Source organism: Otolemur garnettii, unplaced genomic scaffold (genome assembly GCF_000181295.1).
Source record: "Otolemur garnettii isolate 467f Iridium unplaced genomic scaffold, OtoGar3 scaffold00109, whole genome shotgun sequence".
NCBI classification, from domain to species: Eukaryota; Metazoa; Chordata; class Mammalia; order Primates; family Galagidae; genus Otolemur; species Otolemur garnettii.
In genome coordinates, this window is record NW_003852504.1 from 6,885,532 (window position 1) to 6,904,346 (window position 18,815).

Here is an 18,815-nt window from a genome sequence, read left to right on the forward strand (position 1 = left end):
CTTTCACCATTAACTAAGTTAGACTCTCACTGGATTAAAGACTTAAACTTAAGACATGAAACCATAAAAATTCTAGAAGAAAGCGTAGGGAAAACACTTTCCCAGCTATTTTCTAGACGCGGGGGTCTCTCTCTGGCTCCGACTGGTCTGGAACCTGTGAGCTCAGGCAATCCACCTCACTTGGCCTCCCAAGTGCTAGGATTACAGGCGTGAGCCACCGTGCCTGGCCTGGGCTTTTAATTGAATAGGGAAGATAAATACTAAAAGAACTTAAATGTATCTTAAAAGTGCTTAGAGAGGTAAAGAAAGGGCTAGGGAATTCAAAGGGAGGGAGAAATTTCAGTGAGGTTGGTAAGGGATAAGGAAAAGGTTAATGGAAAGGTGACATTTGAGATAGGCCTTGTGGATTGATAGGATACACAACAGAAAGGATGAGGCCTGATGGCTGAGACAGCATTCCAAGTATATAGAACAGACTTGGAGGCAGAGACACATAGGTGTATTCTAGAGAGCTCAATGGTCAACTTTACCTGGATTGTTGGCTTCCAGAAGTTCATCTGCTGAGCAGTGCTGATCCCAGGTGAGGTTTTCACCAACCTTTGCCTTTAAAAAAAGTTAAGTACAGCATACTTAAATATATTGCTACATAGTTATTAACTGTCCTTTCTGGGCCAGACTGTACTGTACCCTGAAACTATTAGTCCTCTACTTTTTGTTTTTAATACCTGAATGTCCTTTTACAAAGGAAATGGTGTTGGTTGATGGTGGATTTTTTTTTTAAATGAAATAATTTACTTGGCATAAGAAAAAGGTAGCAACTATATGTTTTTGCCTAGATTTTGTTTTGAAATTTTACTAGGCCATGACATCCAAAAGTCTGGAGCCATATTGTGGAGGGCTTTGAATGTCAGTGTCGAGAATGTAACTGAATTTGGCAGGCAGTGAAGAGGGTCACTGGAAGTTGTGAGCAGGAGAGCAAGCTGTTCCTTAGGAAGGTGCCCCTGCTAGTCTGTTAGTTTCTGGAAGGGAAAGAAGGGAGGTGAGCAGACCAATTAGACTATTGCAGAGTCTGTGGAAAAGGAAAAAGGCTTTGAATTGTTTTTTGGCAAGGAGCCTAAAAAAAATAAGGCAGATATAAGAGGGAGTGTAGAGATAAAACCTAAAAGGCAGCAAAAAAAAAAAGTTTTAAAAATTATTTCTTATCTTTGGAGAAACCCGGATTAAGGGCACATAAGAACTATCTGTATTTATTTATCTATTTATTTATTTTTTGAGACAAGAGGTCTCACTCTTTTGCCCTGGGAAGAGTGCTGTGGTTTCATTATAGTTCCCAGCACCCTCAAATCTTGGGCTCAGGCAATCCTCTTGCCTCAGCCTCCCGGGTAACTGGGATTACAGGCACCAGTCTTGACGCCTGGTTATTTTTTCTTTTTCTTTTTCTTTTTTTTTTTTTTTAGTAAAGACAGAGTCTGGCTCTTGCTCAGGCTGGTTTTGAACTCCAGAGCTCAAGTAATCCATCCACCTCAGCTTCCCAGAGTGCTAGGATTATAGGCATGAGCCACCATGTCTGGCCCTGTCTGTATTCTTGCAACTTCCTGTGAGTTTTAAAGTATTTCAAAAAAGGCTATGTTAACCAGTTTGATGTAAGCGTTCTAAATTATATATAAAATCAGGACATTGTACTCCATAAATGCATTAATGTACACGGTTATGATTTAATAAAAAAAGGAAATATAAAAAGGAAAAGATACCAGGTGTGTTGGTATGTGCCTATAGTCCCAGCTATTCAGGAAACTGAGGTGGGAGAATCACTTGAGGCCAGGAGATCAGGGCTGCAGTGCACTATGATTCCACCTGTGAACAGCCACTACATTCCAGCCTTGGGCAACATAGCAAGACCCAGTCACAGAAAAAAAAAGAGATAAAGAAAAGGTGACTTCTTCAAGGTTACAAGCTCAAATAGGACTGAGGCCACCTTGGTGACTAACTGTGAAAGCTGACAACACAGATACAGTCCTTAGCGGGCAGTGGCCATGCAGCTTCATTCCGTTGTTGCTACATGGGAATGTGGGCCAGTGTTAAAAAATGTTGTAAATTTTCAATAGTAGCCAGAAATCTAGAATCTGGATTTTTTTGTGTGTGAAATCTCAGTGTACACAATGAATTAAAAAACATTAGCACCATGTAGGCCAAACAAAACACATCTGTGAAAAATCTTAGTTCTATGGACTCCTGCTGTTAGTTATCCCTCTTGTTTAGGTGAAAGTTTGGGAGTTGAGAGGTAATTGGTGCTTGCATATTGCAGCTTCAACCATAAATTTATTTATTTTTATTTTTGAGACAGAATCTCTTTTGCCCCAGGCTAGCATGCAGTGGCCTTGGCTTAGCTCATAGCAACCTCAGACTCCTGGGTTTGAGAGATCCTTGTGCCTCAGATTCCAAGTATGTGGGACTACAGGTGACCACCATGACTCATATCTAGTATTTCTATTTTTAGTAGAAAAAGGGTCTCACTCTTGCTCAGGCTGGTCTTGAACTCCTGAGCTCAAGGGACCCTCCTACCTCAGCCTCCCGGGGTGCTAGGATTACAGGAATGCGCCATCTTGCCCAGTCTTCAACAATACATTTAAATCTGTTACAGGTTTACACTGAAAATGATGTATCTCAAAGGTCACAGTAAATAATACTTATCCTCAGTAGCATGATTAGAGGTAAAGTGGCATGCTTAAGAATTCCTTCCCTTATATGGAAACTTGTTTATGCTCAGAAGACTAAGGGGGTGTGTGTGTGTGTGAATTTCTAGGTCTGCACAGCTGTCTTCACCAAGAAGCCATTTACATAAATGGCATTGTTAAGTATTTGAAATCTTATTTTTTTAACTTTTGTAAAGGATTTTATATAACCAGTGTTTTCTTTTTTCTTCTTAGTGATAATTTACAGGTGTTCGAACCTGACACAGTAAGAATGAGAAGAAACAGTAGAGTACTGATGAGTGAACAATGTCTGGTAAGGAAATGCTTATGGTAGTCTCCCTGTCTAAGACTTGTGGTTATTAGTCTTAACCAGGTGGTTCTCAAAGTGCAGTGTGCATATGGAAGGCTTATTAAAAGACAGATGGTTGACTAGGTCTCACTCTCAGAGTTTCTGATTCAGTAGATCTGGGGTAGAGCTTGAAAATTTGCATTCCTAACAAGTTCCCACATTGAGAAACACTACTCTAAACATTACCGAAGGAAAAATAAACACATCAACTATAGCTATGATTGCTTTGCTGCAGCTGCAACAGAATTAATTTTTAAATCCCATATGGATTTAACATTGAGATTTTATGTATAAGACCATCTGGCTTCCAATTTTTTAAAGAACATTCAATTTTGAGAGGAAAATTTGTAGATGCTCCTAAAAGTTTTCAGGCTTTTAGTTAGATCTTTATCTCAGATTTATCTTGAATTGTAAATAAAATTTGCTTTTCATGGTTTTATAATGCAGTTTCTAAATTATAGCATTTTCCTGCTAATTATCCTGTAAACATAGGGAATGTACTTGCAGATCAGTAAACCAAAGTGAATAAATCATTTATTATATGATTGTTTATTATGAAATTCACATAACAGTCCATTAACTATTTTTTTTTTTTTTGGCAGCAGTTTTTTTTGGCCAGGGCCGGGTTTGAACCCACCACCTCCAGTATATGGGGCTGGAGCCCTATTCCTTGAGCCACAGGTGCCACCCTCAATTAACTATTTTAAAGCATACAATTCAGTGGCACTTAGCATATTCACAATGTTGTTCATTGTAGTCTCAAAAAGTGCACGACCTTGTCTTATTCCTTTATCATGTTAAGGAAGTTCCCTTCTGCTCCTACTTGCTAAGTAGTTTATAATCATGAAAGGGCATTGAATTGTTTCAGGTGCTTTTTCTGCATCTCTTGGAGTGATCGTGTGTTTTTACCCTTTTGTTCTATATGATGTATTACAATGATTTTCTCATGTTGAACCACCTTTGCATCTCTGTGATAAATCTTTTAGCATCTATATTCATAAGGGATCTTGATCTATTGTTTTCTTGTGGTATCTTTGCCGGCGTTTGGTATCAGGGTAATGTGGCCTCATGGAAGGTATAGGAAGTACTTCCTTCTCTTTTATTTTTGGAAGAATTTGAGTAGGATTGGTGTTGATTCTTCTTTAAATGTTTGGTAGAGTACCAGTGAAACCATCTGGTCCTGGACATTTCCTTGTTGGGAGGTTTTTGGTTATACAGGGTCTAGCTCTTATTATAGGTATGTTGAGATTTTCTATTTCTTCTTGAATTGGTTTAGTAATTTATGTGTTTCTAGGAATTTGTTCATTTCATTTAGATTATCTCATTTGTTGGCATATAATTCATAGATTTCTTTTATAATATGATTTTTAAAAAAAATTATAGAATTTATAGTACACACTTTAGTGAAATGTCATAATTTAGAACCAATTTTAAAATGTAGCCTCCTAATCTTAAATCTGGACATTTTCCTCTCTGTAGAATGATAGTCAGTGATTTTCAAAAGTGCATTAGTGTTATGATAGGAAAAATTAGAATCATTCATTAAGGGCAACAAATTAGGGTAATAAATTAGGTGGGAAATGGGAGGCAGTGGAGGCAAAAAGGACTCCTAGGTCTCTGGCTTGGGCAACTGATGAGATGGTGATTCCACAGAATAAGAAGAGGCCATTGGAAGAAGAAAAGCAGATTTAGAAAGCAAGATGAGTTTAACTTCAGACATGTTACATCTGAGGATCTCTGGGATCTCCAGTCCCAGAGAATATTGGATATACTAATTTGAAGCTCAGGAATGATATCTGGTCTAAAGATACCTATTTAGGAATTATCAGTAAAGCTGTGGGAAGGAATGGTATGACCTATAAAGAGATCTATAGAAGGAGCAGAGTCTGCAGGACAAAGCTTTAAAGATCACCAACACTTAAACATCAGTCAGAAGAGTCCAAGGACTAAAATGGAATGGTTGGAGAGGTGGGAGGGGTCTCAGAAGAGAGTGGTACTATGAAAAACCAAGGGAAAGTGGCAAGTCTTATTCTGTCAAGGAGATAAACAGACTGAAAAGTGCCCTTTGAGCTACTGAAACAGATTGTGCATGAATTTCTTATATTTGCAAGCAATTTCAGGTGAGAAGAGGGATGGATGAGATGAAGAAAGCCTGGACTGGGGCAGTGGCTGTGGCTCAAAGGAGTAGGGCGCTGGACCCGTATGCCAGAGGTGGCTGGTTCAAACCCAGTCCCGGCCAAAAACCGCAAAAAAAAAAAAAAGAAAGAAAGACTGGACTGGGTTGAAGAATGACTAAGAAATAAGGACCTATAAATGGCACTGCACATCTAAGCTCACTTATTTGGGGCAAGTTGCCCTTTCTATGCCTTAATTTCCTCATCTCTAAAATGAGAATGTAATAGTATCTGCTTTATAGGTTTGTTGTGATTACATTAATCAGTATAAAATATTCAGCACAGCACTGTCACATACTAAATGCTCAAAAAATATTAGATGTTTTCATTAGAAATAGTACATATAGGCAGCAACCATGTACCTGGCATTTCTTAAAACATAATATTCCTTAGGAATTCTAGGCTCTTAATTTGCATAAGGTTCAGTTTAATATAGTGCATATTTAAAATGAACCAACTTATATAACAGACTGTGTTTGGCAGAATTGAAGTCATTTTAACTTATCGAATGATGGAAATTTCAAGGCTTGTTGGTTTAGCTTACAGTAAAAGCACTATGCATATGTTTTAATTGTGTGAAAGTACCACTTCAGGTTATTGTAAGACTTACGTTGAGTATATACTTTCCTTTAGTATAGAAATGCTGAACTATCTAGGAGAATGACATGATGAATTAGAATGCTTTTAGCAGAAGCAACAAAATCCAATTAGAAGAGACTCAAACAATAAGGAACATTTATTATCTCAAATAATAAGAAGCCCTGAGGAAAGGAGTTTCCAGGGTTGGTTAATTCAGTGGCTGCCCTCATCAGAGACCCAGGTTCCTCCCATCTCTCCACTCTACCATCCTCAGAAGCCTTGCTAACCTATGTACCTACTAATTAGACCCAAGATTCAAAATCTGTGTATACCATGCTGTTATGTAGTATATTTACAAGTGTTGAGAAGGATCTGTGTGAATGTATTAGTAGTAGTTATCTGTGGAGATGAAATTAATAGGAAGAATTTTATTTTTTACTTTATGCATTTCTATACTAGTTGAATGATTTTTCACAAAGCATGAATAATACAGGCCTTTTCATTTCTAGCTGACATATTACAAGATAGAAGCATCATTCTTGCAAAAATGCAAGTATTGTTGAGGAATACCATAAATTATAAGTTTAAAGTTTCTAGCCCCTACTGGACTGTCCTCAAAATTGGTGTTGTAGGTACCTAAAGTAGTCAAATTCACAGAGACATAAAGTGGAATGGTGGTTGCCAGGGACTGGAAGGAGGAAGGAATGGGTGGTGTTGTTTAATGAGTACAGGGGTATGTAACCTGTGGTCCGTGGGTCACATGGGGATTATACGAGGATGGTTTTGTTTATCTGTGGTGTCAGATATTGCAAAAATTATGCATGGACCTCTTTTTAGCTCATTGGCTTTTGTTAGTGTTTGTGTGTTTAATGTGTGGCTCAAGACAAGTCTTCTTTGAACATGTAGCAGACAAGAAAAAAGTCTGTACACCCTGGTAGAGTTTCAGTTTTGCAAGATGAAGAGAGTTCTGCAGATTGGTTGTACAACAGTGTGAATGTATTAAACATTACTGAACTGTATGCTTTAAAGTGGTTATGATGATAATTTTTATTTGTGTTTTAGCACAATTTTTAAAATGATGCCTTTCGTGTATTTCAATACAGGTAAAACAATGTTTTAGAAAAAAAAAAATCACTGTAACAGAGGGCATGGATGAGCCGTAAGTTTCATTTAACACACAAATAAATAAAGATGCAAATTTTCCAAGCATTGTAAAAAAAACCTATTACCTCACAATTACTTTGTTTAATTAATCGTAAATATTTTTTCCACTACTCTCTGAAATCATTCCACCCCATTTCTGATGAGCAGAAACTGGAGGCTCTCTTGTGACTATTAGGACTGTGCCTCCCCCCCCCCCACTCACTCCTTTGCTTTATCTCCTCAGAACTCTAAGTTTGGCATGCCTATTCCTTGCTCTCCCACCAAGAATTCTCCTCTTGGCACCTCTGCTGAATCTGGGTGCAGCTGCATCACTTCTCCATCCCCACCCCCACCTATTGCAAAGGAAGCAGAAGAAATGTTTCATTTTCCTAACAGAAAAGGTTGTGCTTTTCTTGAACAATTCGTCTATTTTAATTTTATTCCTTCTGATTAGGTTTTGCTTTTCACATTGGCAGTCACGAACCTTAAATCCAGTGTATGGCCCATGCAATAGAGCTAGTATATAATACGTTTCTACATTCCCGGCCCTGCTTTATGTTCTGTCCATCTAGCATGTGTTTAGTTTATGTTAAGCACTGTTGTAAGCGACCTTAAATCATTTCTGGAACCAGGCAGGCACATTTATGAACATAGCAAACAACCCTTTGTTCAGGATTTTCTAAGTGTTTTATCTCCAGTACTAAAGTAGGAAATGGCATAAAATACTTGGGAAAGTAAAAAATAATTTTTAAAAAATTTAATATCTTTACATTGCTAGTTTTCTGTGTTCTCTCTTTTAAATACTAAGCTTGGTATTTCCTCCTATCTTAGTTCCGTCACTGGAGAAAATTCTTAGGGATCAGCTTCACCCAGCACCCACCTCTATCTATCCCTCCTGCTTGCTCACACCATGACATTATTCTCTCCAAGGACTACTTCCCTCCAAGGACAATTTTTCTCTAGAGTGTGAGAGAAAGGCTCGGTGAGAAATTTACACAAAATCTCTAGTAAGGTTTATTGACATCTCAGGAAACTCCTTATTTCTATTTTAATACTTTGTTTCATATAGAAAAATTAAGGTGATTCCCTTGCAAATACCACCTGTAGTACCAACTTAATTTGGGGAGAATTCTTTTCCAGAAGCCTTGCTTTGTTCAATTAATTTCCCACATTATTACTAAAAGAATTAACTAATATATTTGACCCGTTTTGTCCAATTAAGAAAACCTTCCTGTGGCTTATGATTCTGTAGTTCAAGTTCAAATCCTACCTACCCCAGACATCTCACACTATATCCCTTGCTGATGTCATCAATTTCAGTCAGGCAGTCTTCTCATGATTTCCTGGATAAAGGTTTCCAATGGGAAATTCTAAGCCTTTGCCTAAACCTAATCTGGTCCCTTCCTATCCCTTAAGTGTCAATTAAAAATAATGTCTTCTGGCTCAGCACCTGTAGTTCAGTCCCTAAGGCACTGACCACATGCACTGGGGCTGGATGGTTCAAAGCCAGTCCAGGCCTGCTAAACAACAACAACAACAATAACAACAACAACAAATAGCTAGGTATTGTGGCAGGCACCTGTTGCCCCAGCTACTCAGGAGGCTGAGGCAAGAGAATTGCTTAAACCCAGGAATTTGAGGTTGCTGTGAGCTGTGACATTAAGGCACTCTACCAAGGGCGACATAGTGAGACTGTGTCTCAAATAAATAAATAAATAAATAAATAATAGTGTCTTCCAAGAAGTCTTTCATAATTAGTTTAGAACAGTTTGCCACACCATGTAATTCTCTCTTTTTTTAATAACATGTCATTATAATGCAGCTAAAGTCATAATTTCTATATAGATAGGATATACGGTCTGACAAGTTCATGAACTTGCCACCATGTGCTTACTTTGGCAGCACTGTACAAACAGCTTGGTAAAGTTTCATAACCTTGGTATTTCGGTGTTTCTCAGCTAGGTTCATATTGACATGGGGCAGTGTCTTGCTGAGTAGCATTCATTATCATTGTTGCATGTTTTTGTGTGCCATCATGAGAACATTGGAGGTTAAATTAAAGCAACAAACAAACATTTCTCATTAAATTTGGCAAGAGTGGAAGTGAAATCAGGGACATGTTAGTCCAAGTTTGTGAGGATAATGCCATGAACAAAATGACAGTGTACAAATGGACTAAATGTTTTTCTGAGGGGAGAAAAAGTGTCACTGAGGAAGAGAGGTCAGGGCAGCCAGTGATGAGCAGAACTGATGAAAACATTGCAAAAATTTATCAAATTATGCATCAAAATTGTCAGTTGTCTGTGAGAAGCATAGACGATCAAGTAAAGGCTTGGCGCCTGGTCAGGTGGCTAAGGCGCCAGCGACATACACCTAAGGTGGCGGGTTCAAATCCAGCCTGGGCCCGCCAAACAACAATGATGGCTGCAACCAAAAAATAGCCGGGCGTTGTGGCCGGCGCCTGTGGTCCCAGCTACTTGGGAGGCGGAGGCAGGAGACTCGCTTGAGCCCAGAGTTGGAGGTTGCTGTGAGCTGTGAGGCCACGGCACTCTACCTAGGGGGACAGCTTGAGGCTCTGTCTCAAAAAAAAAAAAAAAAAGATCAAGTAAAGATCAATAGAGAAACAGGAAAATCTTAACTGAAAAGCTTGGCTGAGAAAGGTGTGTGCAAAAAATGATCCACAAGGGTCTCGTCAATGAACAAACTAAGGGATAGCAGTTCGCTAAGACCTTTGGAGAGGAAAGACAATGTTTGGGGCCTTATTATCACTGGTGATAAAATATGGGTGTCAAAGTACACAGTGGAAGTCAGCCAATTCTCCAGCACCCAAAAAGTTCTGCAGTACAAATAAAGAGTCAAAATATTGGTAACATTGGTAACTTTTTTTTTGAGCCAGTCTCCCTATGTTGCCCTTGGTAGAGTGCTGTGACGTCACAGCTCACAGAAACCTCAAACTCTTGGGCTCAAGCAAGTCTCTTGCCTCAGCCTCTCAAGTAGCTGGGACTATGGGTGCCCACCACAACGCCTGGCTATTTTTTTGTTGTAGTTGTTGTTGTTTAGCTGTCCTGAACTGGGCTGGAACCTGCCAGCCTTGGTGCATGTGGCTGGCACTGTAACCACTGTGCTACAGATGCCGAGCTGGTAACCTTTTTTTGATATCAGAGAAATTTCACATTATGAATTTGTACCAACTGGACAGTTAACCAAGTTTACTATTTGAAGTGCTGAAAAGGCGCATGAAAAAGTTAGATAAAAACAAACTGAACTTTTTGCAAACTCATGGCTCTTGCATCGGGACAATGCACCAACTCACATGGCACTGTCTGTGATGGATTTTTTAGCCAGTAAATAAATAACTGTACTGGAACACTCTCCCTACTCACTTGATCTGGTCCCCAATGACTTTTTTTCATTGCCTGAAGGTAAAGGAAATATTGAAAGGAAGACATTTGATGACATTCAGGACACCAAGGGTATTATGACAGTAGCTCTGATGGCCATTCCAAAAAAATAGTTCCAAAGTTGCTTTAGAATGTGGACTAGGCACTGGCATTGGTACATAGCTTTACATGGGAGTACTTTAAAGGTGACCATAGTGATATTCTGCAATGAGGTATGTAGCACTTTTTGTAGGAAGAGTTCATGAACTTAATTGTCAGACCTTGTATGTATATATTTAGGTTCAGGTTGGCATGCCTTTCCAACTAGATTATAAACCATAGTTTTTAACATTATATATTATGAATTTTCTGGACATTTGAATTATAAATATATGAATATCAGTAGCATGGATTAAATGTATTAAAATTCTGTTTATTCAAAGATATGTATATGTCTACATATTTGAGATTTTTTTTTCAGGAAAACCTAAATTTTTCACATTTGGTTCATGCCCTGTATAACTGTTCAATGATCAGTGCTACTAAATGGGAACACTAGGGAAGAATATTTAAAACTGTGTGTAAATAACACTATTTTCTGCTTGCTTTGTTTTTTTTTTATAGTATCCCTTAAGAATGAGCATACAGGGTGGCACCTGTGGCTCAGTGGGCAGGGCGCTGGCCCCATAAACCTAGGGTGGCAGGTTCAAACCCGGCCTTGGCCAAATTGCAAACAAAAAATAGCCAGGCATTGTGGCGGGTGCCTGTAGTCCCAACTATTTCGGAGGCTGAGACAAGAGAATTGCCTAAGCTCAGGAGTTGGAGGTTGCTGTGAGCTGTGACTCAACAGCACTTTACCAAGGGTGACAAAATGAGACTCTGTTTCTTAAAAAGAAAGAAAGAAAGAAAGAAAGAAAGAAAGAAAGAAAGAAAGAAAGAAAGAAAGAAAGAAAGGGCATACAAACTTTTTTTAAAATTAGCAATATCTAATATTAGAAAGATACAAGGAAATTGATATTTAAATACCCTGTTGGAAAGGAAATTTGTGTAAGCTTTCTGGAACACAGTTTGGCAATGCACATCATTAACCTTGTGGGCCAGAAATTTCAACTCTAAATTTATCCTAAAGAATTAATTAAGGTTATGTGCTGCCATGATCATATAGTAGTTACCAAAAAAAAAAAGGGGGGGACATGTACAAAGATATACTTTAAGGGATGTTATCATAGTGTTATTTATAAGGGCTAGCAAAATATTTGTAAGGGCTGGCAGGAGTCTGACGTCTAACAATAGGGAATAGGTTAAATGAAACAGCCTTTATTACCTTTCTTTGAATTCCAATTCTAGCAGACTCTATAACCCCCCCACCCTTGGACAAGTTGCTTAATCTCCCTGGCCCTCAGTTTTCTAATCTTGAAAATAGGAGCCATAATAATGCCTACATCATGTGGTGAGAATTAAGTGGGATAAAACAAGGCTGGTACATAATAAGTCCTGCTTGTTATTATGGTACATACATGTAGTATAGTATTTAGCCTTTAAAAATAGTGTTGCAGATTGAATTGTAAGATCTCAGAAAGTTATTAAGTTAGACACACACACACACACACACACACAATTTTCTAAAAATCCAAACTATAAAATAGTATGTGTGATAGGATTCAGGTATAGAAAAACAAACATTGGAATATTTACCATGGTCATCTCTAGATGGTGGGTGATGCTGTTTTCCCCCTCATTATGTTTTATACCAGACATTTGTTGCTTTATAATGAGAAAATAGTGAGTCAGTTTATACTTTAAAAAAGATCAGCATGAACAGGCAGAGCACAGAGGAATTTTAGGGCAGTGAACGTGATCTATATGTGGATTTGTATCATACATTTGTCCAAACCCGCAGAATGTGCACTAGGAGTGAATGAACCTTAGGTTAAACAGACTTTGGGTGATAATGATGTGTCAGTGTAGGTTCATTGATTATAACAAATGTATCACTCTGGTGGAAGATGTTGATAGTGAGGGAGTCTGTGTGTACATGAGGGCAGGGGGTGCATGGGAACTCTTTGCCTTCTATAATTCTTCTATGAATCTAAAAGTATACTAAAAAAATAAAATAAAGCTGCTCTAAAAAATGAAGCCTATTAAAAAATAAAAGGTCGAATAGGAAAAAGAATGCTGGATAGGAGACATTAGCTGTAACTAGGCTGTAACCTAGTTTTATAAATCTGCATATAATCCAAGTTACTACTCATAGATAATTAAATGATGAATCTAGAGTGTTTGATGATGGTGGTGATAATGTCGATAATGATAGTCAACCATTTATTGAGCATCTACTGTGTACCAGGTGCTGTGCTAAGCATATTATATGCATTATCACCTTATTACATTTAATATGAGTAGATACTTGAAAAAGAAGCTCTGGTATTTTGTTACACTATTTTCTATAGCAATAGATCATATATCCAATGAATCCCTTTTAATGTAAGGTTTATCCAGAAAAGTTTCCTGATTTTTGTGAGAAGGGTCAGCTGGTAGCATTATTGATTTGAATTAGATATTTCCTCACAGTATCAGCCCTGGAACATGATTAGTACGCAACATTCTGAGTTACTAACCTGTCAGACACCTCCTGTATACCCATCCTCTGGATAGCAACTGAACCAGCTTGGGGCTGATGAATATCTGAATGTGTCTATTGCAAAGTTAAATAGATGGTGTTATTAAAGTACAACGTGCTCTTCTCCTATATGTACCAGAGTAGATTGTTTTTTCACAGTCCAGACTTTTTGATCGTGGCATTTAAAGCCTTTCAGCGTCTTCACCCTTTGGCCTCAGAGCCTTCTCTCCCTCCATGAACTTCTAGCATTCCACTCACATGGGGCCATTAACCTTTGCTAAAACATGCCAAGGCCTTTTACTTGTCTGTTGCTTATGCTGTCAAACTCTTCATCCTACAAGGCCCAACTCTTATCTGTTTCCCACTGCCTACGCACATCTACTTAATCTTTGCTTTTCATTCCTACCCCACTTTGCCTCTGCTTAACACTCATTTCCTTGTCTCATATAATATTTGCTTTCATGACTGGTTTCCTCAGTGGATTTTAAGGTCACCAAGGGCAATAACTATGGTTTACTAGTTGTTTATTTTTTAAAAAACTCTCTTTCCTCTCTGAGCAGAAAAATAGCTTCTTAAATATAATAGGAACTCAAAAAATATTGAAATACTTAAAGAATTAGCTGTATTTTTAAGGTAATGAATTATTATGGTAAAGTAGTTGTTAATTGTCAAATATATATGTAGTGACTTTTCAGTTACCCACATACAAATTTTCTGTTGTTACTTTTGAATTTTGCCTGCCTCTTCCACCTTCTAGTAAATGATTGTTCCAAACAAAATGATTTTAATACTTTAAGTAAAATATAATTAGTGAGGTAAAATGTTCCTTAAAACGTTATATGATACATTTTAAAACCCCATAAAAATTCAGACTATCTGCTTCATAAAAGCAATTGTTTATCCAACACACACTTTTTGAGCACATCATCTCCCCACTCAAAAACTCACTCCTCTTACTCCCTTTCTTGGCCCCATCCCCCTAGGAGCCTTAGGTGATCTAACTCTTTTCCCTCTTTCTGATCATTTCTGCCATTGGCCTCCTTCTCTTCACCCTTCCCTTTTCATTCAGACCCTCACTATTTTCAACCTGGTCGTGACTCTCCTTCTAGTCCTTCTTCCCTCCATCCTCAGTGTGTCTTGCATAATGATGCTAGGGTTACCTTTCTAAAGCAGATAGGATCTTCTGGTTGAAAAGAACTTTAAGGTTGGGTAGCACCTGTGGCTCAAAGGAGTAGGGGGCTGGCCCCATATGCTGGGGGTGGCAGGTTCAAACCCAGCCCCGGCCAAAAACTGCAAAAAATAAAATAAAATAAATTAAAAATAAACTAAAAATCATTGGCCTAAAAAAAAAAAAAAAAGAACTTTAAGGTTTAAGAACTCAGAGAAACCTATGTTTTGGGTTTCCTCTTGTGCTCAAAGGCTAATACCCCAAAACTGCAATCTGGTCTCAGCCAAATTTCCCTGTACCAAGTTTCAGCCACCCTGAGCTTCTGTTCCCTGAACGTGCCTCTCTGCCTGAATGTTTCTTCCCACTCCTTGAAATGCCCTCCTTCCTCTTCTCCATCAGGGGTGTCAAACTTTTTTATTTTTCTCTGCTGCATGTTAGAAGAGTAAGAGTTGTCTTAGGCCACACAGTAAATACACAAATACTAATGAAAGGTGATTAGAACAAAAAGGGCCATGTACTTTTCGTGATATCTGACACCACAGATAAGCCAGAAAAAAAGTGCTCTTAAAATCAACATGTGGCCTATAGATTGGACACTCTTGATATTTAATTGCTACTTCTGCTGTGAAGCCTTCTCCAAGACCCCAGACAGAGTTCTCTGTCAACGCCCACAAATCACAGCTGTTTTGGCAATTAAATGCAGCCTAGTTTACCTAACTGAACTTTGACTTGCTCAAGGACAGGAAAACATTTTATTTTTCTTTGGATCCCTAGGACCTAGTTCAGTGCTTTGGTGCATAGTAGGTGCTCATTTGATACTTTTGAATGCACAACTCAGTGTGCTCTTAAAAATATACTGTGAAAGGAAGATATAGTAAATGCATTATCTGGCATTTCAAGAAACAACCAGGATAAAAATGGAGTGGATAAATGAATTCTGAAGATAATTTTCAAGCCTCATTTTCACACTTAGCATCGTCCATTCTTTCACTCTCTCTGGTGTGGGTCTCCATAAGCTTTGAGGAAAAAAAATCGAAAAAGAGAAAGTGCTCTAAAAAAGAGTAAGGACCTAGACAACAAGTATCTTAGCAACCAGGAATGAAATGTACTAGACTGGAGTACTTGAAAGAGATTGCCTTAAAGTCATTCCACCTTATGAAAGTTTGGTTTCTTCAGATAGATTCCAATATATTTGATGACATTCTGTTTATGTTTCTTTTGTATGCTTGGCAAATTAGCTGCTAATTTAATGACTTGTTCAGTTTTTTGTTCTTCGTAATGCCTTTTGCTAAACTTTAATATTATGCTAAAACTGGCAAGGAGTTGAAACACATTCTTCTTCGTAAAGTATCATAAGAATGGAAAAGCAAATACCCAATGTATTCAGTACTAATATGAAGCCAGTAGATGATCTAATACACGCCCACATAAGAGAAAAACTCAATTCAATTCATGTTGGGGGGAGGAGAAACGAAGGAGGAGAAGAGGGGATTGGTGTCCTCCCACTTAATGGGCACAATGTAAGAGTATATGGCACACCTTTTGGGTGCACGACACAACTGCAAGAGGGACTCTCCCTAACAAATGCCAATATTGTCACCTAGTTCTTTGTACCCTCACATTAATCCGAAATAAACAAACAAACAAAAAAACTGGCAAGGAAAAAATGAGGTAATTTTAAGATCTAGTGCCATAGGAGAGGAAAAGTAGAGATAAGATTTTCTATTGATGTTCTGCCCCATATTTCTTATGTTAACAGTTATTTTGTTCTGTTTTGAAATGTATAGACTTGATTAGTATAATTTTCAGTCAAGATTCAGTTGGATTTTTTTAACTTGGAACTTAACTGATACTGTTGCTAGATGCATTAGTGTCCTCAATAAATATGTTAAGTAATTCAACCTTGACCTAACATTTAGAAATAATCAGAATTAAATTAATATTGACTTGTACATTTTAAATTTCAGTTTCCATCTTTTCCGATTTGTACATCCATCAGCCGCCTTCATCAAATCAAACAGGTAAGAAGACCTTAAAACTGACAGATGTTCATTTTTAAAAAGTAAATTTTATTTTTCTTTTAAAAATACCTATGTTTCAGTCATTCTAAGGAAGGTCACATGTAATTAAGTTTTTAATTCCAGGAATAGTTTCTTAAAAACAGTAACAGTAACTAAGGAGCCCTCTTTTTCTCTCTTTATTTGGGTTATTATACTTTAATAAATTGATTGTTTCTAGAAATACTGTATAATACCTTGAATGTACCTTCTTTCTTTCAGGGATCTCAAAGAAGAATGCCATATACAAAAATTAATTTTCAGGTTTATAATAACCATAGTTAATGATTTTTTTTTACCATCAGATGAGGAAATTTTTGACAGATAAAATGGCCTTTTATTCTGTTGTCCTGTGTTTACTTCTTAGTGATCTGAGTTCAGGAACATATTGTACCTAATTGGTTTATGTTTTGTGAGTGCGTGCATGTGTGTGCACATGCTTAATAGCACAAGCCCAATACAGAATTAAACCTTTCAATTATCCAAGGATTAGCCACAGAACTCAAAAGATCAAATTACCACTCTACCACAGGTGGTAGGATTTTTTTGACCCAGCTACAAGCAGACCTTTTTTTCAAGGGAGGATTAACTGCTATGTAGCATTTATTCACTTAGCACCATAATAGGTAGTTTACATCTGTGGTCTCATTTCATCTGGCAATAACTTGATAAGGTCAGAAACTAAAGAGGGGAGAAATTTAGCAATTTACCCAATGTCCAGAGTTAGTGAATGTCAGTTAGTGAATAATAACAGATTTAGCCCCAAATTAATGGGATTCTTTTCCGGCTTCCCTTTCCCTGTTTCAGTGGTCCAGAGCCCATAATAGTATCTCATAACCCTAGTCATTAGTCTTACTCTTGCTTCCTTTTCCTTTCTCCTCGTCACCCCTGCACTGTGCCTTCCCTTAGGTCTGCCTATCCACTAGAAAGAAAGCATGGTCAAAACACTCTTTTTCTTTTTAGTAGATAAAACTTCCTTTTACTGCTTGTCTTTGTGAATATATAGCTATTTTAGAAATACTTAAAGAACGAAAGAACTTCAAACAAGTAGTTAAAATGACCTCTGGTTTATCTGCAGTCTGTACAGTTCATTTCATTGCTTTCCCTAAATTAAGCCAAATAGGTGAAAATCGGTTACATGTTGCTATTTGATCATAAGGCTTGAAATAAAGACTAACTGGTTAGTAATGTAAGTTAGAAAGTGAGTTATTTCCATATAATGTGTATATATATATCACTTTTATATATATAAAATAAACATGTAAAATGTTTTTCTAACTGAGCAAGGTGGCTCAGGCCTGTAATCCTAGCACTTTGGGAGGCCAAGGCAAGAAGAGAACTTGAGGCCAGGAGTTTGAAGTAGCCTGGGGAACATAGCAAGACCCTATCTCTAGAAACAATTTTAAAAAAATTATTCAGGAGTGGTGGTACATACCTGTAGTCCCAGCTATTAAAGAGGCTGAGGGAGGAGGATTGTTAGATCCATGATGGCATCACTGCACTCTAACCTGGGCAACAGAGTGAGACCCTTGTCTCAAAAACAAAAACCCACAGTAGATGAATGAGAGGGGGAAACAGAAGTCAATCTGGGTACTGACTGAATGGAAAATTAAGACTTATTTTCATCAGTTTAATGGTGTGATGGATATGTGGTATCTTAAGTTGCATGTTTCTTTCTATGCATTCTTAAACCGTGTCTTTTTCCCTTTTAAGTTAAATAAGTAAACAGAACTGTCTGATTCTCTTCCCATTACATTTTTCTTTATCTTTGACAGTATTAATAAGGGCATTGATTGCATTAAAACTGGAGAAATAATAGCAGCTGTCTCATAGGATTGTTGTAAGGAGAGGAATTACAGTTGACCCTTGAACAACACAGGTTTAAACTGCACAGGTCTGCTTATATGTGGATAATGTAGATTGAAAATATAGTATTCTTGGAATGCAAAATACTCCTACCCCAACGGCCAACTTTTCATATCCTTGACTTTGGGGCTTGAGTATGTGAAGACTTCAGTATACACAGGGGGCCTAGAACCAATTTCCTATGTATACCAAGGGAGAACTATCAGATATGCACAGTGCCTGGCACAGTGCATTAAAAATCTTTTCTTTCTTTTTTTTTTATACAGAGTCTTAGTTTGTCACCCTCGGTAGAGTGCTGTGGCATCACAGCTCACAGCAACCTCCAGCTCTTGGGCTTAGGCGATTCTCTTACCTCAGCCTCCCGAGTAGCTGGGACTACAGGCACCTGCCACAATGCCTGACTATTTTTCTGTTGCAGTTTGGCCGGGGCTGGGTTCAAACCTGCCACCCTCAGTAGTATATGGGGCTGGTGCCCTACTCACTTAGCCACAGGCACTGCCCCATTAAAAATCTTTTTAAATGAAAAATTTTAAACATATACAAAATAGAACCTCCATATACCCAACACCCAGCTTTAACAATTATCCATATTTTGAACATCATTTTTCACATATCCCTTTGTAGTGGGAGGTGGAGAGGGTGCTTTAAATTTCTGACATATCTTTTCACCCAAGTTTATGAGCTTGAGAAGGATTTTTTTCTCTTATATAATCACAATACTTATTGTCATCTAAGTCCATGTTAAGTGTTACTTAATTCTTAAATCACAAATTTTTTTTTTTTTTT

At 37.7% G+C, this 18,815-nt stretch overlaps 1 protein-coding gene across 1 annotated transcript in view; it reads left to right on the forward strand.

Annotated features, from left to right (window-relative positions):
- Positions 1-18,815, forward strand: part of LOC100961348 (protein FAM122A) — a 43,563-nt gene that overhangs the window by 6,814 nt on the left and 17,934 nt on the right. The window contains exon 2 of the mRNA XM_012809618.1: positions 2,928-3,006. Within this exon, the coding sequence (XP_012665072.1) occupies positions 2,928-3,006 (79 nt within the window). The remainder of the gene's footprint in view (positions 1-2,927; positions 3,007-18,815) is intronic.